The sequence below is a fragment of the Corvus kubaryi genome, unplaced genomic scaffold (assembly GCF_017639235.1).
Source record: "Corvus kubaryi isolate FWS band 111438036 unplaced genomic scaffold, C.kubaryi_AGA036_p1.0 37266, whole genome shotgun sequence".
Classification (NCBI taxonomy): Eukaryota; Metazoa; Chordata; class Aves; order Passeriformes; family Corvidae; genus Corvus; species Corvus kubaryi.
In genome coordinates, this window is record NW_024581081.1 from 5,464,282 (window position 1) to 5,491,541 (window position 27,260).

General features: G+C 37.8%; 2 protein-coding genes across 7 annotated transcripts in view; one reads left to right on the forward strand and one right to left on the reverse strand.

The window, feature by feature from the left end:
• Window positions 1-26,694, forward strand: part of ERMARD (ER membrane associated RNA degradation) — a 27,634-nt gene extending 940 nt beyond the window's left edge. Inside the window, exons 2-19 of one of the 6 annotated variants that reach the window (XM_042025168.1) lie at window positions 4,677-5,486; window positions 7,962-8,130; window positions 9,263-9,402; window positions 9,898-9,999; window positions 11,151-11,240; window positions 12,358-12,455; window positions 12,971-13,107; window positions 14,376-14,490; window positions 15,022-15,124; window positions 15,571-15,600; window positions 16,108-16,176; window positions 16,930-17,100; window positions 17,999-18,082; window positions 18,885-18,964; window positions 19,907-20,035; window positions 21,493-21,702; window positions 22,618-22,731; window positions 23,293-26,694. In XM_042025168.1, the coding sequence (XP_041881102.1) occupies window positions 5,475-5,486; window positions 7,962-8,130; window positions 9,263-9,402; window positions 9,898-9,999; window positions 11,151-11,240; window positions 12,358-12,455; window positions 12,971-13,107; window positions 14,376-14,490; window positions 15,022-15,124; window positions 15,571-15,600; window positions 16,108-16,176; window positions 16,930-17,100; window positions 17,999-18,082; window positions 18,885-18,964; window positions 19,907-20,035; window positions 21,493-21,702; window positions 22,618-22,731; window positions 23,293-23,452 (2,013 nt within the window). In that variant the 5' untranslated portion in view covers window positions 4,677-5,474 and the 3' untranslated portion in view covers window positions 23,453-26,694. Of the gene's footprint in view, window positions 1-4,676; window positions 5,487-6,816; window positions 7,102-7,961; window positions 8,131-9,262; window positions 9,403-9,897; window positions 10,000-11,150; window positions 11,241-12,357; window positions 12,456-12,970; window positions 13,108-14,375; window positions 14,491-15,021; window positions 15,125-15,570; window positions 15,601-16,107; window positions 16,177-16,929; window positions 17,101-17,998; window positions 18,083-18,884; window positions 18,965-19,906; window positions 20,036-21,492; window positions 21,703-22,617; window positions 22,732-23,292 lie in introns of those variants that run through there. The other 5 variants (XM_042025169.1, XM_042025171.1, XM_042025173.1 and 2 more) reach the window with 5 other exon arrangements.
• On the reverse strand, window positions 1,405-6,717 carry DYNLT2 (dynein light chain Tctex-type 2). Its single transcript, XM_042025183.1, has 4 exons — window positions 6,598-6,717; window positions 3,931-4,071; window positions 2,943-3,101; window positions 1,405-1,579 (listed from the first exon to the last, which is right to left on the reverse strand). Exons 1-4 carry the CDS (start codon window positions 6,643-6,645, stop codon window positions 1,469-1,471), a joined length of 459 nt encoding a protein of 152 aa, XP_041881117.1. The 5' UTR covers window positions 6,646-6,717; the 3' UTR covers window positions 1,405-1,468.
• Window positions 26,695-27,260: the final 566 nt, after the last annotated feature.

Below are 27,260 nucleotides of genomic sequence, written 5' to 3' on the forward strand. Positions count from 1 at the left end.
GGTGGTCAGCGCCGAGCGCGGGAGCTGGCACCCAGCAGGGCCGGGCTGCTCCGCTCCGCCGGCAGGCTCCCGTCTCCGGGAACGTCAGCCGGGGACGAGCTACGTTTGTGAACCATCAGCCCCCGCAGGAGGGGGGTTCGGGGGGCGGGGGGCGCACTCGGAGGAGCCGCCACGAGCGCGCTCGCCCCTGCGACGGAGGGAGGGCGCGTGCGGCCGCTCCCCGCCGCTGCGCGGTCGCGCCGAGCCGGCTGCGCGCCGGGCCGCGCCGCCTCCCGGTGCCGGTCTCGCCGGTACGGGCGGGCGGAGCTGAGGCGCAGCCCTCCCTACCCGCCACGGGAACGACCCTCGTCCCGCGGGCCCGGGAAGGCGCGCGCGCCCGCCCGCACGCAGCCGGGCCCCGTGGGCGCGCACGGCCCCCGCGCCGGCGAACAAAGCGCACGGCCGCGCCCCAGCTCCGGCACCGCCCCCGGCCGGGGGCTCCCCCCGCCACGCGTGTGCGCCCACCCAGGGCCCGGGCTGCTCACCGCCCTTCGAGGCTTGCCCGGCCGCGGTTCCAAACGCGCTCAGACCCAAGCTGGCCACAGGGCGTTGGGAAACACCGCTGCCCCCTCCGCGTTTATCTTCAGCTCCCAACAATAAAACGGACATGGCAAAGGCACCAGCGCTCGATTTCCACACACAGCAGATCCAAAAGCTATGTCTATACACTTCACAGATCTGCTGGAGTCTCATTTTAAAAAATACAATCACTGCTGCCCTTGCCAATTACAGACCAACTCTCAGTAGCCTCGTGGTTGACCCCGTCGTCCTCCTGCCACTGCCACCAGAAGCCCCTAGACCAAAGTGACCTAATTCACTCAATTCAGTTCTTCTCCACCAACCAGACCCTAAGCAATACTTAACCAAAGCTTAAGACCTGGGGAACCTAATAACTGAACTTTCACTTCATTCAAGGCAAACGACTGGAAATTTGCACAAGTTCCTAGGACTGCAAAACACAGCTTCCTTCCCAGCCAAGTTTCTACGCAAACTAGCACTTTATCATAGATACAACTATGAAAATGAAAAATGAACACTGCTTTTTCTTATAAAAAGCATGCTTTTAAGAAAACTGGTACCTGCAACTGCACGTAAGCATTGGTTAACAGTCCTAGGCACCCAACAGACAAGCAACATTCAAAATTTTGCAATGTTTGGCCTTACACCAGCTGCTTCCACTTCCACAGCAAAGCATTACAACAGATGAAGCCCATATGTACTCAAACATAAACACTTCCAAAGCATTTTTTGGGGTTGTTTTTTTTTTTTTAAAGAGAGCAAAACTGAGCAAAATTATCACAACTGTATGTCAGTTTGAATGTGCCAACAGCAATAGGACAAAAAATTAATACTAAAATAATGATGTTTTGAAAATTTTCAAGTATACCATGTACTGTGATGCATGAATCCAGCTGTGACTTTCAGAGTTTTAGTCAGTATAACAAGCCATTACCAAAGCCAGTGCAATAAATGTATCAGTTTCACATTTAGCTGAAACCCAAGTGTCTCTTTGATCATCCCACAGGCATCTGCTGGCAACCTAAAGGGATAAAAGAGAAAAAGGTATTAGTGAACCTATATACAGCAGTTTTACTATTTATTTTTTAAAGAACACACAGCATTATCTAAATGCTAATCTAATCATATTAGGAGAGTTACAACGATTAACAAAATGCAAAAGTTGAATAAAATTAACAATTCCTATTCGATTTTAAATACATCTTCTTGCTTCACAGTAAAGCTCCCACCTCAACAGCTCCAAAAATCTCAACACCAAACCTCCAATTCTCTTTTGCATTCACTTATTACACTTTAACCTACTGTAAGAGCACCCCTTCAAAAGCAATAGAATGTCTGTGTGAATGGACACTAGTTTTGGGAACATATACAACTAAGAAGTGACATCCCCCACTCCTCCACCTCCAGCTTACTCCAGTCTACTCGTGACCATTTATTGGGCTCTCAGCCGTTTTGTTAGAATTGCTTTCAAAGCTAAACTGTGTGCATTGATTGCTGGAATAAACATATTCATTGTGAGAAAAAAGTTAGCTTGGGCCACTTCACTAATCTGTTTGCACCTACAGCTCCTCAGTTAAAGCACTGCTTAAGAGGCAGCATACTGTGAGATGGCACCAGAAAAGCAGGTAGATGCAGGCACCTCACAAACTGGCTTTGGTACTGAAGCTGAACCCTCAAAAGTTGTTTCATGTAACTTACTAAACACAGGTTGGTTTCAATCAGGTTTTGAGAACTGATGATGAACACTCCAAGGTAGAAGTGTTCTTTGACACTCTGTTAGACAGATAAAAGCGTTCTGAATGCCAATGGGAGCTTGGAATACTAAATTTATATACCAAGACAGCAAAATCCGCTATCCTTTTATTTTAGGTGTTCCAAGTTCAGGTGACTGGTGTTAATTTGAAGTCCCAGGAGCATGTCTGGTGGCAGCTGCAGTTACCATCCCTTTCCTTGCCATCCTTGTGTTCCATGTCACCCCGCATTACAACTGCACAGAATTTTGCACTGCATGTGACAACCCAAATGGAGATCCAAGTACACTGGACAAAGAAAAACAAAATTCACTGAACTCAAGCGATTGTACTGGCACAGCACACAGCGGAAACAACTGTTTAACAGGGAAGTACAGTAGGCACTGTTTACCACTTATTGAATACATGAAGAAAACAGCCTTCAGAGAGTTAGGCAGTCACAGCAGCACCCTGAATTGTCACCTGGCAAACTACTACCCATGAAGAAAGTATGGAGCTTTCTTTAAAGAAAAAAGCTCCAGTACCACCTCAAACAAGTTAAGCTGCTGAATGTGAAAGAACACCTAGGAGATAACACACAGTTCTAAAAGTTGTTTCCAATTTTCAAAAGGTGTAACAAATATGTTTGCTTACAATCATTGCCTGATTTGCCTTTTCCACAATTAGCACTGATACCACATACTTATAACGGTCATAGTCCAATTCCTTCACAGCCTTTAATATTTCTTCTGAGATTGAAGCACACAAGAAGGGACTAGAAGCTCCATCGTATGTGGCTTCTTGTAGTTTATTCTATCAAAAACAATGTTGGAAGATCTTAGTTTTCATCCTAGTCGTCTTTTGCAAAAAACACCCTTTACAATTATTTTCATTAAAAGAACATGAGAAGAACTAATGAGTTGAATAGTCAGTACAGATGATCATCTCAAACAGCAAAGGATGCACTACTTTTACTCTAAAATGTTTTATCTGTTTTTTTAAAGGTGACACACATGCCCAGCCAACCTCCATTTAACAATCAGGAGTGTATTCTTCTCCATCATTTGGGCTCAGTTCACTGGAAAATAGTGCTACAAATATCTGTACCAAATATCTAAGACAAGTCTTCCAGACAGCAGAATTAAAAAGATCTGGTTATAACTGTTCAAAATACCACTAACAGCTTTGGATTATCTCAACAGATTGTTCTCTTTCATTTTTTGCTTAATTTATGTATGTAGCAGTCTGACTGTCAAGGATACCAAGTAATTTTATGCAGGTCATGTGATATTAGCAGAATTAATAGAAGTCCACAAATCTGATGTCATGATCTTTCCCTAACTGGGTATTTTGCAGATTATGGTACTTTGAACTGTGCTGTAGCTCAATTTGATTTAAAAAAAATGCAAGAGTTTAGGAAGCTTCGGCTCCAACTAAACAGCACATGCTCAGCAATGACCTTGCAGAGGCTCTTCTGCACTTTGCAAAACAGAGTACATTCACATTACTCTCATGTGCCAAAACTCAAAGACTGCAGAGATTTATGCAAATGTTTAAGTTTATGCAAATTACACTGTTCCATAAATACTTTGCAAGACAAGCTACTTTTGCAATGAGACAATTAATTTAAAAAATACTATACCGTTAGTATCGCTTGAGCTTTGTCTCTTACTAAACAATCCTGAACTTTAGTACGTGGCTCTAGTCTGTATGTGTTAGAGCATCTTGGCTTTGCCTGTTCTGTTGGAGCTTCGTGATGTGCTTGTGTCTTTTTTCCTTTTGACTGTACAAAATAATAAAAAAAAGTCCACATCACATGTCGATATTTTAGAATTTAACGGACTCTAAATAATACTTTATGGTGCACAGTTAAGAGAAAAAAACCCCAACAATTAGTTTAGGAATACGTTAACAATAAAACACAGAAGGCTAGAAACTGGTTATCATCTTCTGGCTGTTTTAACACTACTGTTTGGCCTGAAAACAGAGAAGTGGTCGACTTTCACTCAATTTTAACCTCTTTTCCAGCAAAATCCAACTGAAGTTTGCCCTTCAACTCAATCAGACACACCATATTAGTACCTTGAATTCACCCCCTTTTCCAAGTAAAAATACACAGATGTCAACATACCCATCCAAGACTGTTAGCCACAAGTTCAAGCTTTTAATTCAAACAGCCTACCCAAAATACAGACTTGGTTTGTTTACTTCTTCATTTTACTTATTCTTATTCCTTGTTACTAAACAAGTAGCTCATGTATAGATGATTTAATTTGCTCATTAAAAAAAAAAAAAAAAAGGAAAAGTAAGCTCCAGTCTGCAAAACTTTGTAATTTTGCTTGGAACTTAAAAACAGATCTCTGAAGATCGCATTTTCTCCCCATCCAGCTGTGTACTCTTCAACACACATAACAAAACTCATCCCTCTATGAATGCAAGAAGGAAGTCTGTTGTTGCGAAAAGTCACCTGCTGTCCACCACAGTGGCTTAAAAGAGAACCGTAAAATGGTAACAGAGACAGAAAAGCACAAGGAACCAATGAGATCATAACAAATACTACAGCCAATGGATTTCCACACCAGTTACTTCCTAACAAACCACTTCCAAGTTTTACTGACTCTTCAGTCTCTGCTCCACTTCCTGACTACTGCTAGAACTTAACATGAAAGAAAATCATCAGTTCCTTTCCAGGAGAGCAGAAAAGAGCTCAAAGGTGAAATAACATCACGATGCAAGACTTATACTAAGAAGTACAGAAGAAAGTCACTTATGGATAATATAAAAGTCCAATGAGAATTATTTAAAAAGATGCGCTACTCAGGGGCTCTCAAGTCTTTCCATCTGAGGAGTTTTAAGAATCAGGGAAGAAATGCAGTTTCTTCTCTATGAAATCACTTACACATTGGCTCTGTCAACAACTGTGGACATTACCTAAAAGTGTCCTCTAGTTCCTTAAAAGCAGTGATGTTGGCAGCCTTAGTGCAAATTGGCTGCTGGTGTTTGTTGAACTCTGAATAGCACTTACTCTAAAAATGCAAAGACCAAACACACTTGCACTTAGCCTGTGGACACTCATTACCTACTAACTGCAAACACAGATCTCAAAAGATTACAGCCCTGACATGCTCATCACAGGTCACCTAACAGAAGAAAAACCACCTCAAGTCTTGCAGCTGAGCTCTTCAAATGACTATCCATGTGAGTAGAAATGAACTTGTGAAAAAGGGCGCAGTCCAAACAGTGATTCTTTGCTGACATGGTTCAGCTTGAGCCACACCACCTTCACCCTCTTTCATTACTGATGGAAGAAAATTCATGTCTATAGCACACAGTGGTGATACTTAAAATTTTACCTGATATTATTAGTGACATGAGCTTTCATAATCACTTGCAAGAAGTCCTTACATTTCCTAATGAGGCAACCAAAAGCCTTATTGATTTCTCTATAGACATGCCTAGTAAATAAACCTACTCCTGTATATCACTGTATAAAACACACAGTAAAAACCCAAGTTTTTAGCACAATGTTACAATTACATTTCTGTAAAATATTTGCACCCTCTGTGAAAAAAATCTCTCAAAAGTTCAAGAACTGACTGCATTTGAGGACTTCACCAAAAAAATGCCTGTTCTTATGCTACTCAGCTCGAGTACATTGGCTTAACTTTGGACATATGGAAGGAAGTATGCTAAGAGAAAAAACAGCTTTTGCTATTTAAATGAAATGCTGTTTGTTAGTAAGTCCATTTTAACAACCAATAGCTGTTAGTTGGTAAAACAAACAAGAAACCTTTTTTGTTTATTCCTTCAGAAGAGGGCACCCCTCCTAGCTTAAAGCAGCACCCCGACTTGGAAGGACTGCCCCACCAAAGGGAGGACCACCCTTCTCTTTACCATCACAACAGCTCGGCCTCCCAATGCCTGAGCCAGCGAGCCAGCATGCCAGCTGCAGGGCAGGTGCGAACGTAACACCTGACCCAGCAGAAAGAGCACGAGCTACCGCAAATCGGACGCTAACCAAGAGGGAACAGCATTCCTGAGACCAATTTTCACAAGACCACACGCACCTTTTAACCCACGTTCTCCACGCACTGTACTGTCCTCCTTAAGCACACAAGCCCCATCCTTCCCTCCCAGCTGAAGCGCTGCAGGCTCGGACAGGCACCCCCGCCTCAGTCGGGCATCACATTCCCCCGCCCCGGGGCCGCTGCCCGCTGCCCCCGCTCCCGCTGGTGCCCCAACCCCCGCCAGCTCAGCCCCCCGGAGCCGCCTCTCGTCCTGGCGGCCGCTCACGGTGTCCTTATCGTACCTTCTTCCCTCCCTCCGGGTGCGCGGCGGCTTTGGCCCCCTTCTCCATGGCTGTGGCCGCGGTCCCGCTCGGCGGCGGGCGGCGGCCCGGGCCCTGCCCGCGAGCCGGCCGTGAGGCGGCGCGCGCGGGCGGCCGTAGCGGAGGCAGCGGCGGCCATGGCGGGACCGGGCGCGCCGGGCCGGGCCCCGGGGCAGCGCTGGTGCTGCGGCCTGCGGGCGGCGCGGCGGGGAGGGGAGGGGACAGCCCTGCCCTGCTTCTGCCAGTGCCAGCCCGGGGCTTGGTGACCTGCTCTCCCTGGAAAGGTCATCGCCCCGCCCCGTGCCTGGCCCGTTTTACATAAGTAATAGTAATAAAGGGTGGCAGTGGTATTGCAGGTTTTGCTCTGGCCTTCTGTCCCTGACATGAAACGGCGAACGGGAAGGGGAAGACACAAATTAAGGTGGACTGAATGATACGTCTTATGAATATTGTAGATTTTTAAATTTATTTTTCTTTAAATAGCAGGTAGGTACTCCCGATGGCAGCTAATAGCGGTTTCTGGTGGGAACTGTTACCCTTGCTCAGTGCTGATACCTATATAAATATTTCCTCTTTCCTTCAAGCCATGAATTCAGAAATTACGTATGTGAGGGTCAATTCTGCCACCAAATTAAAGAGGAAAAAATGTTTTTCATTTAAATTAAATGGAATATTTTTCATTATTGTTAATTGTGGTACTTCATTTTCAAACATTTTTTTGTCTGTCTGGATAATGAAGAAGTGAGAGGGGTTTTTTTACTAAATCAGAACTATTTTCACCCCTGTTAACATAGGCAGTTTTATCTGTGCAAGTTTTTTAATTTAAATGTGTGCTTCTGAATCTGTCCATTTTTCTCTTTAGACTAATGTGGAAATAGCATGAATGCTTAAATTGCACTAATACTGCTACAGAATTCACATGTTCTTCTCCTGCCTTCCTCTGGGGATCTTGCTGGTTGTAAGGACTGATGCTCTTGGTTTACTTGAAGTAGCATCAGTTTCTCTGTAAGGTCAGAGATTAGGCAGAACATTTATATGTGACTGGGATATTTTGCTTCAGTCTATCTTGTAATGATTTCAGCAGGTATAACCATCTGAAATACACCCTTCTGGCCTTGTGAAAATGGAGCAATTCTTTCCCTCAGTTTTCCAAAGGTGGTTCTGGTTGAGAGTTCCTTTCATCACATGCGTGGATGAAACTTGCATTGCAAACCCTAACAGCTTGTTTACAGACACAGTATTACTGTCTGTGTAGCTGTGCTTATGGGTATGTTTTAATAATTTTCTTTGTTCTCATGAGTTTTCTTGATACAAGGATTCTTTTTGTCTGTGTGTGTTTGTTCTAGATGGCGTTGTTAGACTCGGTCACTACTTGTCTTTCTCAGCCTGTGCATTATGCGATTTGCAAACTTGGATTTGAGAAAAAGGACACCTATGATATTAATAATATTTTATCTGGAAACGGTGAAGTATGTTGGCAATCTGTTGCAGAGCATGTGTGTTACCTTGAATCAGGTTGGTGTTTGCCTGTGGTAGTAGTGATACATTTGTAAGACTGATACAGAATTTCAGTACAGTTCACAGCAATCCTAGCTAAGTTGTAACATTTTGTTACAGTGCAGCATTAGCTCTGCTGCAGATTAGAGAATGTGCAGTTTATATCTACAAAGAGCTTTAAATTTTTCATCCGCGTTTGGTATTTGGCTTTTGCTGCCTCCTAGGGTTCATGTAATCTGTGCCACCTAAGCAGCCGCTACTTTGCCTTCATCTTGGTTTCCAGCTGAATGTGTCTGTAACATAAGGGATTCCGTTCTGCTTCTCTCCCACCCCACAATTGCCTTGTTCTGTGTTCTTTATATTCCTTCTGCAGTAAATTTAAAAGCCCAGGGCCATCAATATTCCTACTGTTGCTTCTATTTCTGTTTCCCAACTTTAACTTGTACAGAAGTACTGTTTTGTTTCTCTTCTGTGAAGAATAGCTTGTAGTTGTTTTTTAACCAAAACAAAGTATTTATTTCCTGATGAACTCATTGAATTTTAATTTGCCAAATTGCATACATGTTATATGTATATTTTACCACCTCTGTTATTAAATCCCAGAAGTGGTAAAAATATCTTTCAGTAAACCAGAAGAATTTATTTTCCTATAAAAAGCGTCCCACGAAAAAGAAGCAGTGATACCACTCTGTAAGGTACCACATCCATCTGTGTTCTTTAAGGGCTGTAAGTGGTGCAATTTGACTCCTGCTGAGCCAGCACTAGCTTCCAGCTTGATTATGTGGCATTCATGTAGAAATTCTAGTAGGTTCTTTGCATTTCCACAAAAGCAGAACATAATGATCCTATTTACTTCCATATTTTCTTGCGTTAAGGTTTTGTTGGGATGGAATTTTTTGTTTGTTTTTTTATTTTATTCAGAGAAGGTGCTTGATCTTACCTGGTTTTGCATTGCAGTTTTACTTTTCAGTACATTTTCTGTGCAGTGTTTTGGACTGTAAATTGTATTGGTGTGCTAAAATAGTCTGGATAAAATTGCCTGTGCTAAATATGTACACAAACTGTAGCAGGTTTTATCCCTAGGGAGTTTTAAAATATTGGACCTTTGGTAAGGTTGGTACCCTAATCACCTTCTGTTTTTCAATTTAAGATCAAAGTGTGGATTATATCAAAAGCATATGCTCATTAGGACCTGTATGTGAATCTGTTAATTTGTACTTGAAATCTCTGACCAAGGAGCAATTTGTGATTCAGTATGCATCATGGTTCCACTGGACAAACTGCACAGAGGTATGGAAATTTCTGTTAACATTTTGTATTTTGGCATGGGAACCTTTTGTGGAAGTTTAGTGTGAGAACACAGAAGAGATATCCATGAACCAAAATGCTTAGAATTTGTAACTAATTGTCCTTCTTTGATAGATGGTTGCTTGTAATTTTTCTGACTTTGTAATTAGATTTTGTATTAGACAGCATCAGGAACTTTAGGCCTGTTCTAACATGAGTTTGTAGTATTTTGTTTTTCTAATAATCTGTGCCTAATATCAAGTTTTACCTTGTAAAGTTATTATGGATAATTTTGAAGAGGTAAGGCACTAGATATCAAGAGGTGCTCTAGGGAAGTTTCTGTCCAGGCATCTACACTTTTATCTCCTTGGCATGGTTTTCTTTCTACATTTGTATAGCCACTATCAGAGGAATATTTAGGTTTCTCTGTGCTTTTGACAATGTGATCTTTCCTTCTGAATATTGAACACAACATTGTTCCTCTCCCCCATCATGCAGGTATTTCTTGAAGTGTTCGATGTTTTACAAGATACACAAGCTACAGAAGTTGCACTTGGCTTAATGAAACTAACATCAAGCTTGGAGCGAGCCTTGGGTGATGTAAGTGCCAGGATCTATTGTAGATTTGGCTTTATAAGATGGAAATGACCTCTTGGATTTAATTGCACATTGAAAAAAGGGATATTACCCTGTACTGTAGTAGTACACTAATAGCTCACATGCATTTTGAGTAGGACAGAGGTTCTTTTCTGGGTCCAGTTGTGCTAATGGAAGCATATGTGGGGCTCCTTTACCAGTGCTTGTAAAGTTGCTTGTGTGAGTGCTGTTACTGACAAAGTTAATTAAAAAAGAGAAGAGTTTGATGAATCAGTGTACATACAGTAGGTCTTTGTTAGTTTTATTTATCTAACTGATGTGGGGCAGCATAGCTTCCACAGATGATTTGATGGTGTATTAACTTCTGTGAGGGGTGGCATGCAGCTGGAAAAATGGGCTGCTGGGTAACTTCTTTCCTAGCGAGAAAGGAGAAACAGCTACTTAAACAGTTTTTGCTGCTGGGCAATTTTGCAGCCAGATAAGTTAAAGTAGCTGGTTGTTCAATATCTATGGGGAGCTCTGGAAAAGGAAATGACAGAGAAAGAGCAGTGGGTTAACTCACAAATCAATTCGCCCAGGTATGGGGCATGGTGAATTTTGAAGTAACAAAAAATTATGAAAGATTGGAAAAAAAATTCAGGGAGAATACAAAGACTGGAAGGTGTGATAGCAGTTGAAACTTGAGATGCTGAGATTGCCCAACAACGATAAAATCTAGTTTAAAGAACAGTTTGAATCAGAAGACAAACCGCAAGTGTCCTCCCTTTCACAATGACAGACCTCATAAATTTCTATGGTAAGAAGGAAATATGGTGTCCTTGGTAGAGCTTATTCTATTAGTTACATGTTCTTGTTGTGCTTTATTGGTTTTTGTGGGATTTTTTGGAAGAGAAGAGCAGTATACATACAGACCCTGTGAAAAGCCTGATATGGGAACGTTAAACAGAATATCCACTCTTTTCTGATATATTACCTAAATTTTAATTTGTCATGAAATTATGGAGTTTAAAGGCTTTTTAAGGATTTGGTGGGTTTAGTCTGATTAGTGTTTTTACAATAATAAAAATGGTTGCTGGATGAAATAGTCAAATGTTTGAAATACAAAAAAGTATACTAAATTATTTATTATCTCTTCTGCTCTTTTTTTTTAATAGGTGTATTTACTTAAGGGTAACGACTGTCCTTTCCTCCTTAGAGACTTGCTTGCATCTGACCAGCTTGCAGATGTCTTTGGACAAGCTGTAGTAAGTGCATAGTTTTGAAATAAGGAATAACTGCTGAGTTGGTTTTGTTCCTAACAAATGTCAGGTTTCCAAGCACAGCCTTTACTTGTACTGAGGGAGAATTTGCAAATTCTGTAATATATAGGAAAAATATATTTTAGATATTTTTTCATTTTATACATGTTACAGTGGGAGGGATATATGTAAAAAAATAGTGAATATTGTAAAGGCAAGCTCCTAAGTTCTTATTTACCTTTCCATGTGAAAAACCTACATATGTAAAATTTCACATGTCTGACAAGGCGACGAGCAAACTGCAGGATTCATCTGCTTCATCTTAAATTACAGTGCTTGCAATTACACTTCCTGCACTGGCTGTTTCTGATAAGCAGTTTTCCCCTTCAAAAGCACTGCAGTAAGATGCTTTATAACTTTTACCACATTAGAATTTTTCAAAATGGAGGAAAGTAATGTGCAAAAAAAAAAACCAAAATTTGGATGACACGTGCACCCTTGTGTAAACATGGTAGGTGGATCTTTCACATACAGTCTTAAAAATGCACATTCTTTGTTAGGACAAAATATTGGGTGTGAACCTGTGGAAGGTTGAATTGTTAGCCATTCTAGTAGTGTCATAAGGATTATGTCTTGAATTTTGATGGCATGTGGACTATTTAAACTCTTACAATTGAAAAATAAACCAAAGTTTCCTGTTTTGTTTGATAGTGATCTGTGAATACAGCTTTTAATGCAAATTCTGTATTTTATGTTAATTTGCATTAAATTATGCTGGATTAATACTACAGGAAGTAAGAGCTAAACTTAATCTCATTTGTTTGTCTGTCACTTAATCTCATTTGTTTGGGATGTCTGATAACTAGTTTTGTTCTTCCCATATTATATTCTATATCCTGTACAAATAAGCTGAAAGATTCTCTTTCAGAGAATACTGGGAATTGCAAATAATGCGTTTCTGTTACTGTGATGAGCGGTGGCCAGTCATCTTGACAGTAGACATTGTAGTTTCTCAATAACTTCTGCAGTTTTCTGCCAGGGAAAGGTAATAAAAATAAGAAGGGTAAGAAAGGCAAAAAATACTAGATTTTTTCATGCAGTAATCACTTTTTTTATTAATCAGATGAATGTACTGAGGGTATTCATTGGATCTCCATATGGTCTGAACCTTCGTAATGTCTTGTGGCATGGGTTTGCATCACCACAAGAAATTCCTGCCAAGTAAGTTACCAGGAAAAAACCCTCCTTTTCTTACCAGTCAGACGTGAAAAGTGACTAGTAAAACTTACTTCTCTTATGGGAAAAAAAAAATTTCCCCTGCGTCCTCTGCTTCTTTTGGAAATGGATTTCCATAGAATACTTCAGCCATTACAAAGATGGCCAGTATTAGGTCCAGTGGTTTTTTTTTACTATTAGGGAAAACAAAAAGCTTTTTTTTTAAGTCAGGGCAATGAGGAATAACTTGAAACAAAAGGCAGAGGACTGGGGTAGAAGGAGGAGCAATAGCAGCCAATATAGAATACTGTGATGCTTTTTTTCTAATTCTACTTTTATTTTTTTCATGCTTACGAATGCAATTGATTATTAAATGCCCGTACTTAGATGGGGAGTGTAGGTTCTGGGTGTTTTTTAAAAGAGCAGCAAAACCCCTTTGTGTCCCCAACTCACAAATGTTGATTCTTTGCAAAAGATTTCTTTGTATTAGCTTTTCTAATATGTTATGGTATTCTCCCTAGGTACTGTGCTATGCTGCTTTTTTTAACTGCAGGATTGGGTCAGTTGTTACAGACTTATCTTCTGCAAACTAAATGTGTTTTAGTACATCGACCTTATGTGATCTTCGTTAGCTTAGAGGAGCTTGATGCATTTCCAGGCAAGTATTTAACCATTAGCAAATTTTTTATTATCCTGTATTTGCTATTGTTTCCTTGTCCAAAAGTGCTGTTGAAAATAATGCACTTTCCAGAGTTCCAAGATTAAATCTTAACTAAGATACCTGTATACACTGTCATTAGATGGACCAATCATGCTTGTAGGGCAGCTTCTTAATATATAGGCAGTTCACTCGCTATTGAGTAAAAAACTACTGCATTCTAAAATAATTATAACACACTGGAACATGAAATATAGCTGCTTCTAAAAGACTTCAACTGTATGTTACATTCTTTTGATTATGAGAGTTAATTTCATGTAAGAGTTGTCTAGTTTGCCTTTATGAAATCTAACTTTTTTCAGAGTCACTGGGTTCCAGCTGCAAGGGTGCCCTGAGTCTTACAGGGAAGTTAGTGTTGAAACACAGTAGAAGATGCTGACCCATCTTCAGTACACTAATGCTTTTCTCACAGAAGGATTTGATGTGTCAGATTAAAACCTTCTCCCTGTCTGCACACCTTACTTGGCTTATTCCTGCTATTTTAAGGCAATAACAGTGTATAGGGAATCTTGGTGTCAGTGGCGATCATGGTCAATTTGTGCTGCATAATCAGTGGAACATCTGTCTAAGAAATTGAGACAGAGCTTTTGGGAACCAAATCAAGCTGATAACATTCCAATAATTATGTAGTATAAATCCTATAGCTGTTGATTGGCTTTGAAAAAACACCTACTGCAATCAAGTTACACTTATCATTTTGAGGTTTCTCTTGGATAAGACATTTATAATGTGAATTTATAGGTATGGCTTTCATTACACGGTAGCATTGAAGTGTTAATTTATTATGCTATATTTTCAACACAGAAAATTGAAAAAATAGGAACAATGTGCTCATGTTCAAATATTCTGGCTGAATAGAAATGATTAATTTATATTATACTTTTTTAAAGTATTTGGAGTAGGTAGAGAACAACTCAACAGAAGCTGGGTCCAGTTGCTATGTAGTCTTTCAATAAAAAGCAAACATGACTTTTTAAACTGCTTTTACTCTGTAATTTTATATTATCACCACAAATGCAATCTTACATATTTAAATTCTGATCTTAAATATGGCTACTCTTGTACTTGCATAGTTAAAATAAATTGGATTACTAAAAACTCCCTTTACAAATGTTGAAATAATATTATATTTTCAGTGAAATATTTAAAATTCATTAGTAAAGTGTAGATTATATGTAATTTTTCAATGTTGGTATTTTAACTTGCAGATCTTAGTAATGAAATACTGTCCATAGCTGAAGAACTTGTAAAACAGTCCAGTTTTGTATTAAAAATAATGTTACCATTTTGGATCGCTGCTTTAACAGCTTTCAAGCAAAGCAAGTAAGATTTTTTTTAATTATTTTTTTAATAGAATCTATAAAGAATATATTCTGCATTTTTATATCTGCATTTGCAGATTCCAAGGCTTCTTACAAAATTACTTAAGAGCATATAGTTATGCTTTGTTATGGTGATCTCTTGGAAGGTTTGTTGAGTAATGGCTTTGTTTTGTGTCAACTAAGGTTATAAACTATATTTTGAAGCCTAAAAAGAGCTGTTGGAGATGTAGGAAAAAAGGAAAGGTTTGCAAAGCAAGTGGAAGTAAATCTTCATATGTTTAATCCCACATATTTTGAATTTTTAAAAAGTATGTTGTTTTCCTCTCCCATGCTCCATCTTTTTGTGAGTTATTCTAGTTTCTGAGCTTGAATTCAGTGGTCAGTTTCTGTTTGGCACAGGTAGTCATTTATTGTTTGTTTACAAAGTGCATTACAAAGGAATTTTGTCAGGGTTGTTTGGCCTGAGACTGTAACGCTGAAATAGTTTATAAGGAAGAGAAAAATCCTTTGGATATCTCTGTTACTTTTTCAGGTATGCTGACAGTGTGATTCTCTTACTTCCTCAGCTGGAAGTTGGACTTAGATTGCTCTTCACTACAACTAATAAATGTCCAAATCGATTGCTAACAGCAGAGGTAAACTTCTGTCTAAAGTCAATTACGATTTAGTGCTTGCAATATTTGCAGAATGGTTACTCTAGAAGCACAGTGTCTATAACCAATTAGAGAGTTACCCCACAACATTTCAAACAATTGTGCAACATTATTTACAAATCTCCAGTTAAGATTCATGAATGCCTTCAATTCTTTTTTAAATGTATGGCACTAAAAAGGACTGAAAAAGTTGTGGAAGATGAGTGTTCAGAAGCAGTAGCTTAGGGTGAAAAGTAGGCCATGGTATATTTGTTTTAAAAAACTCAGCACAAAATCCCAAAGACCCTTTTTTCATTCATAAGGGGACTTTTTTGCTATTCATGCACCTCTGGTATCTCATGCAAATGAATACATTAAAGTTTGATATACACATCTAGTTAATTGATTTTGTTTGAAAATCAAATAATATTATTTGTGTTTTGTTCTAGTCTTCTGCTCTCTACACCACTTTCGATGAGGTACTGTATTTTTTTTTTTTTAAGATATATCAGTGTCAGAATTTAAGCCATGCATGTTTCCCATTACTAGAATTAAGAATGCACTTTCTTTTGTTGAATATGACATTATTTCTAACTTTTTTCCAAATAAAAAATGATGGACAGTAAACACTTTAAATTTCGAATGCTTCAGAAAATATCACAATTAATACAAATTGTAATGAACAGACTATTTCTTCAAAATGTTTTTATCTTGAAATTCTTCACAGAAGCAAACTTTCTGCCATTTTTCCTAGATTCAGTTATTGCAAATAAATACGAATAAATATAGCAAGCATAAACCCTCAGTTTTACAAGTTGATTAGATTATCTCAAGTTGTTTGTCAGTAATAATTAGGCATCTTGACTCTAGAGTGGCAGAAGTTAATCACATCAGATTAGGAAAACTACTTTAGTTGGTGTTCCTTCTTTCGTAATATGGTCTTCAATAATTTAATAAATTTCTGTTCAAATTACTTTTTTTTCTAGATGCTAGCAAAGCATTTGGATAATGAAGAAGTCAACCAGCTACCTGTAGTTCTTGAGGAGCCTGCCATGGCAAGTGTTTTGAAAATTTTCTGGGGTTTTGTTGTTGTTTTTTGGTTTTTTGTTTCACTTAGTAATAATCTTTATGATATACCTAATATTCATTTATTTCATATAGCTTATGTCCAGTAGCTTAGAACCTGAATTTGTTAGCCTTTTTTATTATGAGGGATCCAAAGTCATAGCTGGCAAGCTGTATTGTATTACCATATAGGACTATCTTTCTTTCTGAAATATAAGCATATCAGGGATATTTGTCTTTAGACTTCTGAAGTTCAGCTGAATGGAGCAGGAGAAGAACTGATGCCTCATACAAGGAGATTTCAAACTTATTTCTGATTGCTTCTGGGACACATTTTGCACTATCTGGGCAGATAGCACAAAAATGTCTCAAACCTACCAGAGCACATTCTGCATGTCACTACCCAAACAGATCGTGAACGGGAAAACTAGGGGTGTTGAGTTTAGAGGTCTTTTGAGAGTGTAGGGGAGATCTGAGGTTACTGTCCTGTTGCCAGAGGCAGTGGGGCTGTGAAGTGCCTGGGGCACAAAGTTGAAGGAAATCTCTTGTTAGCTGTCACAGTATAGAATGTATGTTATGAGTATAGTTTGCATTGAGGTTTTTCTCTGAATATCTGAACGCCCCTGTCCTACAGACATGATCACATACTTGTCTTTCAGAGGTATTCTGTACACTGAATATATTCAATTCTATGTGAATACACATAGAATAGAATTCTGTATAGTTGGTGTACGTTTCCACAGGACTTCCTTTGGGATATCTTGAACCACCAGGAGGGCCCACGTATAAGAGATCGTTTAAGCCACGGAGAGATCAATCTAAGAACATTTCCCAGAGAAGTAGCTAACCAGATAGTTGGATTTGCAATTACTATTCTCTACAGATTCTCAGATGAGGATATGTTTTCTCTTAAGGTAGGGACCAATATTTTGCTCTCAGGAGGTTTTCTTTTTCAGTTATTCTGGATACCAAATACAATTTTAGAGAGTTTTATGACTGAATCTTTCTTGACAACTGCTTTTTGTCCAAATGAAATATTTCTCCAAGTAAAAAATTGTGAAAGTATGTTTTCCCTAGTTTTGTAGTGAAGTAAGTACAGAAAGTTTTCCAAAATGTTACCCTTTCTTGCTGTATCTTAATTTGCTGTCTTAACCAGTTCTTATTCACAAGGCTGATCCATAAATTATAATGATTCCACTTAATTTTGTCAAACTGTATTGATGAACTAGCTTATTTATCTGCAGAATTATTAAAAGGTACATAGAACATCGGTAGCTCACCCACTGAGGTACGTAGTGTGTAGTTATTGAGATTTTCTTTTCCTGAGCTGCTGCAAATCTTAGTGCCTTGCTAATGGAAGTGTTATTTGTATCCATACTTACACTATGAATTTGTAAACGCTTTTTGCCTAGCACTATGTTTCTCAACATCAGCTATTATTGTGTTTACTCTCCCCTGTTTCCTGTTTATATTTGGGATTACTTCTTTCAATATAACACAGCAACCTGTGAGATAAATCTTCCATTTGTTAGTTGCAGCTCTCTTTTAGTTTCTCAAGATGTATTGTGTGCTGCTAGAATACTTAGTTGCTTTTCTGTGAGCTGCTGTCAGGTTTCATAGTTAAAATATGTGAAATTAAGCTTTAACTACTCACTGTGCTGATTATTTCTTTCAGCCCTTAGACATTTGGAAGAGTTTATTGACGTCAGTGCTATAGGTGGTTTGCATAAAATGAAGTATAAGTCTAGGTCTGCATATAATTAGGACAGCTTAGAGAAACTGTTGTGTATTGTCTGTGATTTTGTAAATCAGGAACACATGGTCATAAAACCACTGATGAACTGTGCAAGTTGCTACCGGTCTCGATTTCATCCAATTTCCCGACTCAAGAAACAGGTAGGTACTTCCATCTGTGAAAGCATTGTGGTCCTTAAAATTGTGGCTCCTCAAAATTAGTCTAATTCTTTTCTTCATTATTTGATTGTCCTAAAAAAAATTTAAAACCTTACTTTTTTTTTGTTTATTTTTCAAAACTTAAAGGAAATCACAGTGGCTAAAGTGGGATATAATTATGCACACTCCTGCTAATGCAATTGATACTGTATTTGTGTTCTAGATCACTAAATAGCTTTATTCTTACCTGAGTGTTTGCTATTCTGTAGTTTTCTTAATCTCTTTATGCTTTTTTATGTCAGGAACACTGCTAGGTCCTGTCTCCAGGAATCTTGGATTAGGCCATTACTAATTTTTTTACTGTGTGGAGGCTAGCTGATGAAGATTCTGTCATGGTAGCAAAATCTGTTTTCCATTGTCATGGTAGTTCTCTGCCAATCAGTTTAATGAACTGCTTGAGAATATTCCTTTCATTGATTTGAGATTGCAGTAGACATACTTAGTTCTTTTACTTTTCAACAGCATTCAAACAGTGGGTTACAAAAGTTATGTTTGTTAATTAATTTTTTATATTAAAAAAAATATAGAATACTAAATTAGTTCATTCAGATAATGATTTAGCATGGAAGTGTACATCAAGACTTTTTGCCCTAACCTAAACCTTAACAAATGAAGTTCGCTTACACAATTATGACTAGTGAACAAATAGCTTACTGCCTGTTGCAGTTTTTTTCTAAATGGGCCACTAAGAAAAGCATCTCAAAATCTATACCTTACAAAACATTTTTCATGATATATTTCTGAGGTGCTGGAATGTATGAAGAGCATCCACTTATGGCCTGAATTGCCAACAGTGCCTGAGGAACAAGTACAAATTATTAAAGGGTATGTATGTGCTGTATTGATGCCATGATGATTTTTCCCTTTTCTTTTATACCCCTGTTATACCTTTTTACAACTTCTGTATTCTTAGTGCCTTTTGCCTACATTCTTAGACTTGTTTGTTCAGCTAAGAGACTAAACATTTCAGAAGCTTCGTAGCTAGGGATCAGTGTGCCCCAGACCCCAAGGTTCTCTCCAGAACACATTCTGTAAACTAAGATAGAACCATCCAGGGGAAGGCTCCTTGGGGAGGGGGGGCTCATTCAAGCCTCTCATTGAGGAATTTTTGATATATATGCTAATTAGTAAGACCTATAATGTTATACCAGATCTTTTGTAGGTGGGCATTGCGGTGTGCATTGAGGTGCATTCAACCTAGACATAGGGCACCTAAAGATACTTAAAATAAATACCAAGGTAAAATCCCTTTTTCCCTTCTAACTGTGTTTAACTCTTAATTTTAAGACCAAGAAAAGGCATCAGTATAAGATCGCCAGCTATAAAACAGCAAATAATTCCTTATTCTGAAAAGGACTTGGTAACAAGTGGGAAACTTTATATGAGATATTAGTTAGAAAAAGAATGTAACATTCTGTTGTTATTTGAAAAGGATGAAGTCATTAATAATATCACTGGAGGAAATTGTACTTCTTTAGAGCTGAGAGAAGAAACTTCAATGCATCTATCATATATTCAGTATATTGCAGGATTTTTATGAATGAGGAGAGAATTAAGGGGTTCTGAAGATTGCTGACACTGAGAAAAGGTTGTTTTAGTTGGAGAAAGAAAATCATGCTTACAAGGTAGAGGGAAAAGAAATAATAGAGAGTAAGCGTGGACACTGAATACACTGCTATCCAAAAAAATCTGCATCTATGCCATTTAAGAAATAAATGCGTACTACACAGTTTTATAATATCAAATCTTATTTCTTTTCTTTTTAAGGTTGGAAGGAAATGCTGAAGCTAATACTTTAATTTTGATGGTATCTGAAATTATATCTCAATTGCATCATTACATGCCCCAGAATTGCTGCTGTTCAGATGATCTAATCAATAGTGTCCTAACAGAGAGGTGAGTCTGATGCCCTCCTGGTTGCCACTGTCAGCTTCTACGTGAGCCCTATGTGAGAACTCTCAAAGCTAAGTTATCATTTCCCTGTTTGCAGAGAAATGCTTGAAATGTTGTAAGCACTTTTCTAGTGTTGTGCTGAGTTAATCTGAAAATTTTAGGATTGCAGCTGAACATCATCTTCAAAATGAGGATGAGACATTGTAGATTTTAGAATTGTAGTAGAGATTTTACTTGGAAATTAACCTGAAAAAATAACTTTTTTTTTTCAGACCACAAAAGCAAAATGTTTTAAATATCTGTGTACTTGCTAGATGAGGTTGGTTTTAGTATAGTTTGTGCTAAAACTGCATCAGAAATTCGTTTTAATGTGCTTGGTGTCACAGCTGTGTGTGGCATTCAAAATGGCAATACGCCACTATGTAATTCTATTTTTCATGCTTTAATATCAAGATTCAGATAGAGAAAATATCTTGTTATACTTGGTGTCAGACTTGGAGGTGTGTTAGTTCCGATTATGTCTGACTTGGAATAATGATCAAAATAGTTTGACTTTTAATTGCCACTCTTAGAGCAGTCTTAAGAGTCCCATGACTGAATGTTAGAACAAAACACTCCTAATCAAACCATTGGGCATGGGCAGCATAGAGCAAAGAGGATTTTACCTGTTGCTTTACTTATGTAACCTGTGGGTCTTCTGCTTCCTACCTGCCAATCTGCAAATTTATCATCTGTGAGAAAGAAGCCTAGTTATTGAAGTGTTAAACCTTTTTCTGCCTTTATCACTTCAAGTCATTAAAGTTTTGCTATCTCAGAGAGAAACTGAGCATGAGGGAAATTTAGAAACACTTCTATAAGAATAGAGTGTTCAAAGTGATGTGTGATACATTAGTGTAGCAGATATGACAGCAAGAAGATATTTGTGTACTTTAACAAAGCATGATCTGGTGTGGTGTTGATTAAGAAAATGGCCTCACCACCTGCATTTTACGCAATGTTAAGTCTGCTTCTTCTTCTGCCCAGAAGAAAGACCACACACTAATGGGAGGACTAATTAATAGCATTTGTTTCAGTGAGTTTTATTATGGTGGATGTTAATTCATTGTGAGTTGAGCTATGGTGGGAGGCTTCAACCACAGCCCTGCTGTGATTTGATGTGTTCAGTGTATCATTTCAACCAGGCAGTTTTGTTTATTGTGGTTGTGTTTCTTTGATCTGAAATGGGAAACATATTCATCATAATCAGTTTTGCATTTATATTCAATAAAGTGATAGAAAACACAATCACTACCCCTACTGCACAGATTCTTGCTTTTTTTCAGTCATGAGGTAAGGGCAGTTTGTTTCCAGGTTTTCTGAATTAAAACATTATGAGTTAAACCACACTTAATATGAAATGTATCCTGTGTTAAATCCAGCTAACAAAAGATTGACATTGAAAATCCCTTCCTGTTTTGGAGGCTGCTGATGGAACTTTGTGATACGCGTATTTGCACACTCTATTCCCCACGACCTGTCCTGGAAGTAGTGGTGGTACTCCGCAAAATAAGCGCGCAGTGCCATCAAGTGTCCCAACAGGTTATTGCCGGCGCTGGGCTGAGATACACGCAGTGGGTGAACAAGACTCTGCGTTCTCGCCAGAGGCACAACTATCTACGGATGCTGAACAGGTTGGCTGCTGGTTTTGCTTTACTGTGTGGTTGGGTTTATGAGAGAATGGCTCCACGCTGCTGTTGCTGCCTTTCAGTGCAGCAACACTGCACTGAGCAGCAACTTCACTTGGAAGTTTAAAGTCAACAGTGTTCACGTGTTCTTGTTAACCATTTCAGAGTCAAGTGTCAACCAGATTTCTATTAAGTAGCAATATTGAAATAACAAGAAAATCTCAAATTGGAGAATAATATAATGGGCATTGTTGGATTATGTCACTGTAAATTATGAGCTTTCAAATTAAGTATTATTTGAATGTTAGATTGTATTTTTTTAGTTTTCCTATTTAGGTATATAAATGACATTCAAGTTTTATCTGACTGCAATAGGTTTAACTGATTTGAAGATTTATTCTACTTTAGTTTGCTGCTTTTTATCATTACACCTGAGTCAGCTTCTTTATAGATAGAAGAGATATGGTTTAATAATCTGTTAATTTTTTTCCTAATCTTAAGGGCTTTCCAGGGTTTTATAAGTGTTGTGTTATTGGCCAGGTTATGTTCCTAAAAGTGTTAGCCATATTATTTAAGGAACACAGCTTAAACTGACAACTGATGATACGCATCTGTGATTCAGTTGAACTGTAGTTTATTATCTATGGGTTAATGGATGCTTGCAAGTTTTTCTTTGGAATCTTAGATCTTTGCCTTCTTTTCCGCCCTCTTTTTCAGTTTATAGTCTTTGTTTTTCTGGGATTTGCACTGCTTTTTGCTGAAGGACATTTTGTAGTCTTTTTTTTCCCCAACTTTGCAATATCCAGAAATTTGGACTGGGTGCAGAAGTCTGAAGAATTTTTTTTTTAATATTAATGATTTCTTTTTAATTTGATTTTAGTTTGTTTAAGTTTGTTTTTCTGGTTTTTTTTTTATTTCTAGCATTAAATTTTTATCTCCAGCATTGCGGCTCATCTTACTATTGATTACTCTGGAACTAGTCAGTGTTCATTCAGTTTGTAAGAAGAATCCTTTTGATTATCAGCAGTATCTAAAGTGAGTACATAAATTTACTTAATGAAAATAGGAGTTGTCTCAGAATTCCTTTTTGATCTGTACTGTAGAGATTTTTTGTCATTATAGTCATAATTTTACCTTGGACAATGTTCACTCGAGAGCTAAAATAACTTTGTTGAAGTGTAGATAGGGAATATTAATACATAAAAGCTGCAATTAATATTTTGCTCACTTTACTCTTTGTGTGTTAATTAAGAGCTGGTTGGATATCAAGTATATTGTGAAACATTTGACCAAGAAAGCAAAGGAAGCCATTTGGGGAAAATTCTGTCACACATATGGTCACTGTATTCTTTCTCTGGTAGTGTTAATTGCAGTTCTAAAAATCATCACATCTTACTGTGAGAGGGAGGGAGTGATTGTTCTCCAAAAGCAGAGCAAATCTTAATGTATTGATCATCCAATCATCCTGAGGGAGATTTGGAAACTTGAAGATGTTTGCAGCTTTGAATCAGTCATTGCGATCTTCTTCTCTTCTCTTTTTTTTTAATTTTTCTTTTTAAATCCTTAAGAGTTTTTCTCTAATGTTGCTTCTTGTAGGTTTTTGAAGTCAGTCTTGCAGTACACTGAGAACTTGGTGACCTACACAAGCCCTGAGAAAAACAAGTGGGATGAAACCATGGAACTTACAAACAAGATTTTGATAAAAATAAGGAAAATCAGTGACAGAAAGCTAATGTTAATGCATCTAGCTACGTGAACTAAATGGGCTTATGATTGTCTGGACATTGTTATTTCTAAATAGTTATGGAGACCTCATATTTGATCCATCTAATTCAAAGACAAACTTCATCAGTCATTGTCAAATTTTGGATGCAAAATTTAGTCTTTTTATTAGAAGGTAGCTGTTGATACTGGAGATGAAGGATCAAGCTTCCAGAGAATGGGTTGTTTGTCAAATCCACTGGAAAAGATTTACTGTGAACTAAATCAGGATGATACAAGTTCTACTGTAAATATATTTTGTGATTTGTACATTGATTTTTTTTATATTTTTTAAATTTCCTACTGTACTGAAAAATACCTAAGAAAAAAGTGTGAATAAAAGCTCTGGAAATTTTTAAATCCAAAAACTAATTTTTTACTTTGGAATACAGATATTATGTCAGAGACTGTGTTCAACACATTAAGAAATTATGAACTTTTAGTGTAAAATAGTGCTTATTGGTATCTGTAGTTGTTTTTAGTTGTAAAGAGTCTGATCTTGCTCTGAACTCTGAGGCAGAGCTGGTAACACAGTAACCAGTTGTTTATATATGAGGATTTAAAGGCGACAGGATGGAATAACCTCTGCACGGTATGTGTTTGGTTTAATTTCATCTGCTCATTCCAATACATATTTATTTAGTTAGTTAATTTCATACAGAATGAATATGAACATGCACATGCTCACAGACATGTATTCACTGCAGTTTAGAAAGCTATTCTCTTATTGCACACAATATTAATTTGAATACTTTATTTCTTCAAAATAAATTCTCCCTCTTTTTCATCACCAAAGAGAAGAACTTCAAAGGAATGCATAGGTTGAAGAACAGATTAACAGAAAACCACCAGTGTCTCTCCATTTGCTTTCTCCTATGGAGAGTAAAACCAGAGGGTAGTCTCTGGAGAATGTTTGGCTCTACAAAGGATTAAAGATTCAAGTTACATTTTAATAAGCTTCTTTGCAATGTTTCTTGACTGGAAATCACAGCTAGAGAATTACTAGTTTGGTTTACTCATTGTGGGGGATGGATATAAACTAAGATCATATTGCTTCCTTTATGCTCCTCTTGAAGTATATTGGGTGTATTTGAAATTGAACTTTGTCACTTTCCAAGGGTTCTTTTCTTGCTGTGAAACTAAATTACGTGAAGAAGTTTGAACTAGATAAAATAGATTAAATGTAGAAATAGAGAAGAATTAATCAAATGTAGTGTATGAGCCACAGTGTAAAATTTCAGCTTTTTTTAAAACCTGAGTCAGCAAATCCTAATTATATTTTTGAAGGCTTATTTTGTACTCATTGACTTTGCTCAGATGTATTAACTTTGTTAAGTGTGTCTTGGTAGTGACATTTATGGTGACACTTGCTTTGATGGTCATAAGTATTCTAAGGCAAAAATCATTTAAGTTTTATGTATTCATTGTAGGAAAGAGATCAAGAAATTAACACATTTTGAAAGTACATAAATGTTTTGAAAGTATGTAAACGGCTGACACACTTTCTCCTTTTGAAAGTGCATTCATGTACTAAAAAGCACCTTATGGACCACAGAAGTGTATTTTCAACAACATAAGTTCTCCTTTTGTTGCTATATTTAAACCTTGGTAAAATGATCTTGCATTCTGTTCACTTCATTTGCTTTTACCTAAGATGGAGCACATTGACAGTTTCTTCTTTCCTAATTAGTGCCACAGATGCGATTTGCTGGTATAAGTTTGCGTTAAGAAGCATGAAGGATTTCTGGCAACTGTCAAAGATGCTTTTTCAGTTTGTTTTCCTACCTCTGCAGCTCTCTGATGGGAGCACTGCTACCATCTATTGTTAAACAAATCTGGAACAGGCTGGGACAATCCAGTTATTTTTTCTGACTTAGTGCTGTCATTTGCCAGAAGGGCTTATGCGCGCAGGGCTTATGGCTTATGACAGCCCTGCATGTCATTTGCATGCGGGGCTTACAGATTTTTCCTGCTGTTAAAAGACTTGTGGAATAGAGCTATAGAATAAGTGTATATCCTACAGGGCACATTGAAGAACAAATGGCAAGAGATATGGTAGAGGTCATTGGGTTTGTCCTTTATCAGGTACTTGCTTTTCCACTTAAATTACTCATCTTTGCCATCTCTTTTGAATCACTTTTAAGATATTAGAAAGAGTCTAAACTCTGAACATTTGGTATTCCTGAGAGCAAAAGAAGCTTGGAATAACAATGTATCTAGATATATCTAGAATTATACCAAAGAATGTTTTCTTCCAAGTGTGGTATTTCATCCCAGTATTACTTGGATCTGATTTAATTGTTGGCCTTGCTTCCTGAGGCCTGTGTTTTCCTTGAGGTATTCACTAAGTGAATCTATATAGACACAGATGTGGAATTTCAGCACCCCATGAGGATAAGTGTTGAATTATTTTGTTTACCTGGATAATGCTAATGAGGGAATGATGATTCTTAAGTCACTTATTCCAAGTTCAATTAGTCAATTTATCACAGAATCACAGAATACACCAAGTTGGAAGGGACCCACAAGGCTTATCAAGTCCAGCTCCAGGCCTTGCACAGAACCATCCCCAAGAGTCACACCATGACCCCAAGAGCATTGTCCAAACGCTTCTCAAACTCTGTAAGGCTGGTGCTCTGACCACTGCCCTGGGGAGCCCATTCCTACGGATGGAGTACATTTTTCTAATATCCAGCCTAAACCTCTCCTGACATAATTTCAAGCCATTCCAATGTTTGTGATTTTTGGTACCTTCTAGGGAGCATCAGGATCAACTAAAAGGTCACTGAGGTGGGCTTGAGTACTGCACAAATACAATGAAATATCTTTTATGGTAGGCATCTTTGTGTAGAAACAAAGCTTGTACTTTATGTTCTTTCAGTCATTCTCTACTTTGTGCTCTCCTCAGTGGCGATAGGAGGGGTTAGAAACAAAACCATGTGTTCTTATTCAGACATGATACCGGCGACTAAAAGTAATTAAAACCTTTTTGGGATTGTCATCACTATTGCATTATACAGAAACGTTTATGTAAGAGATAAAGTAAATCAAATTTGTTGCTCTGTCTTTTAAAATCCATCCCATCTAGCGGTTTTCAAGCAGCCTGACGGCTTGAAGTGAAGTGAACACATGGTGGCAGTGTTTGGTAATTCAAAATAGTACTCCGTGCTGACCTTCACTTTCTTATCTCTTTTCTTAGGATATGTATAAAAAAAATCAAGTTTTCGTCTGATTTCATCAGTTTTGTTTATATGAGTCTCTAATTGTGTCTTCTGTTGAAACTTGTTTTCTCATTTGTTTCAGATCACTTTTGGAGACATTGAACGTGTCCGAAAAAAATTTTTTGCAAACAATTTAATAATTACGTAGAGGTTCATCACATTTTCCACACTACTTGCTCAGGACTTTTGGAATTTGTCAGAAGTCCATCAGCTGCCCTTCTCCTTACATAGTTTAAGAGAATGAGTTCTTCGAATTTAATAAATAATGTATTTTAACAAATGACTGGTTTTTACAAAACATGAGTATTGATATTCCTAAAAGAAAAAAAATCAGATTGTCATTTATTAATCATCATAAGCAATTTTGACAGCACCAAAAATTTTTTTCTCAAAAGCAATATATATCTTTGGAACAAAAATAATAATTGTCAAGAAATATGTTTATTGAGAAAATTTCACTAAGGTCTCAGCCTTCTTGCTGTGGTAATGATTTTTCAGTCTGTTGAAATTGAAATGTGCTATTCATATGCTGCCCTGTGAAGAAGAGCTAGTTGAGCATTGCTTGTTGGGTGGCCTTTGAAA

Bases quoted from the DNA above. Each gene is read 5' to 3' on its own strand.
- DYNLT2 (XM_042025183.1), bottom strand. From the start codon at position 6,645: ATGGAGAAGGGGGCCAAAGCCGCCGCGCACCCGGAGGGAGGGAAGAAG. The intron at 4,072-6,597 runs GTACGATAAGGA...TATTTTGTACAG, and splicing joins ACCCGGAGGGAGGGAAGAAG to TCAAAAGGAAAAAAGACACA. The intron at 1,580-2,942 runs GTAAGCAAACAT...TTATCCCTTTAG, and splicing joins AGGCAAATCAGGCAATGATT to GTTGCCAGCAGATGCCTGTG.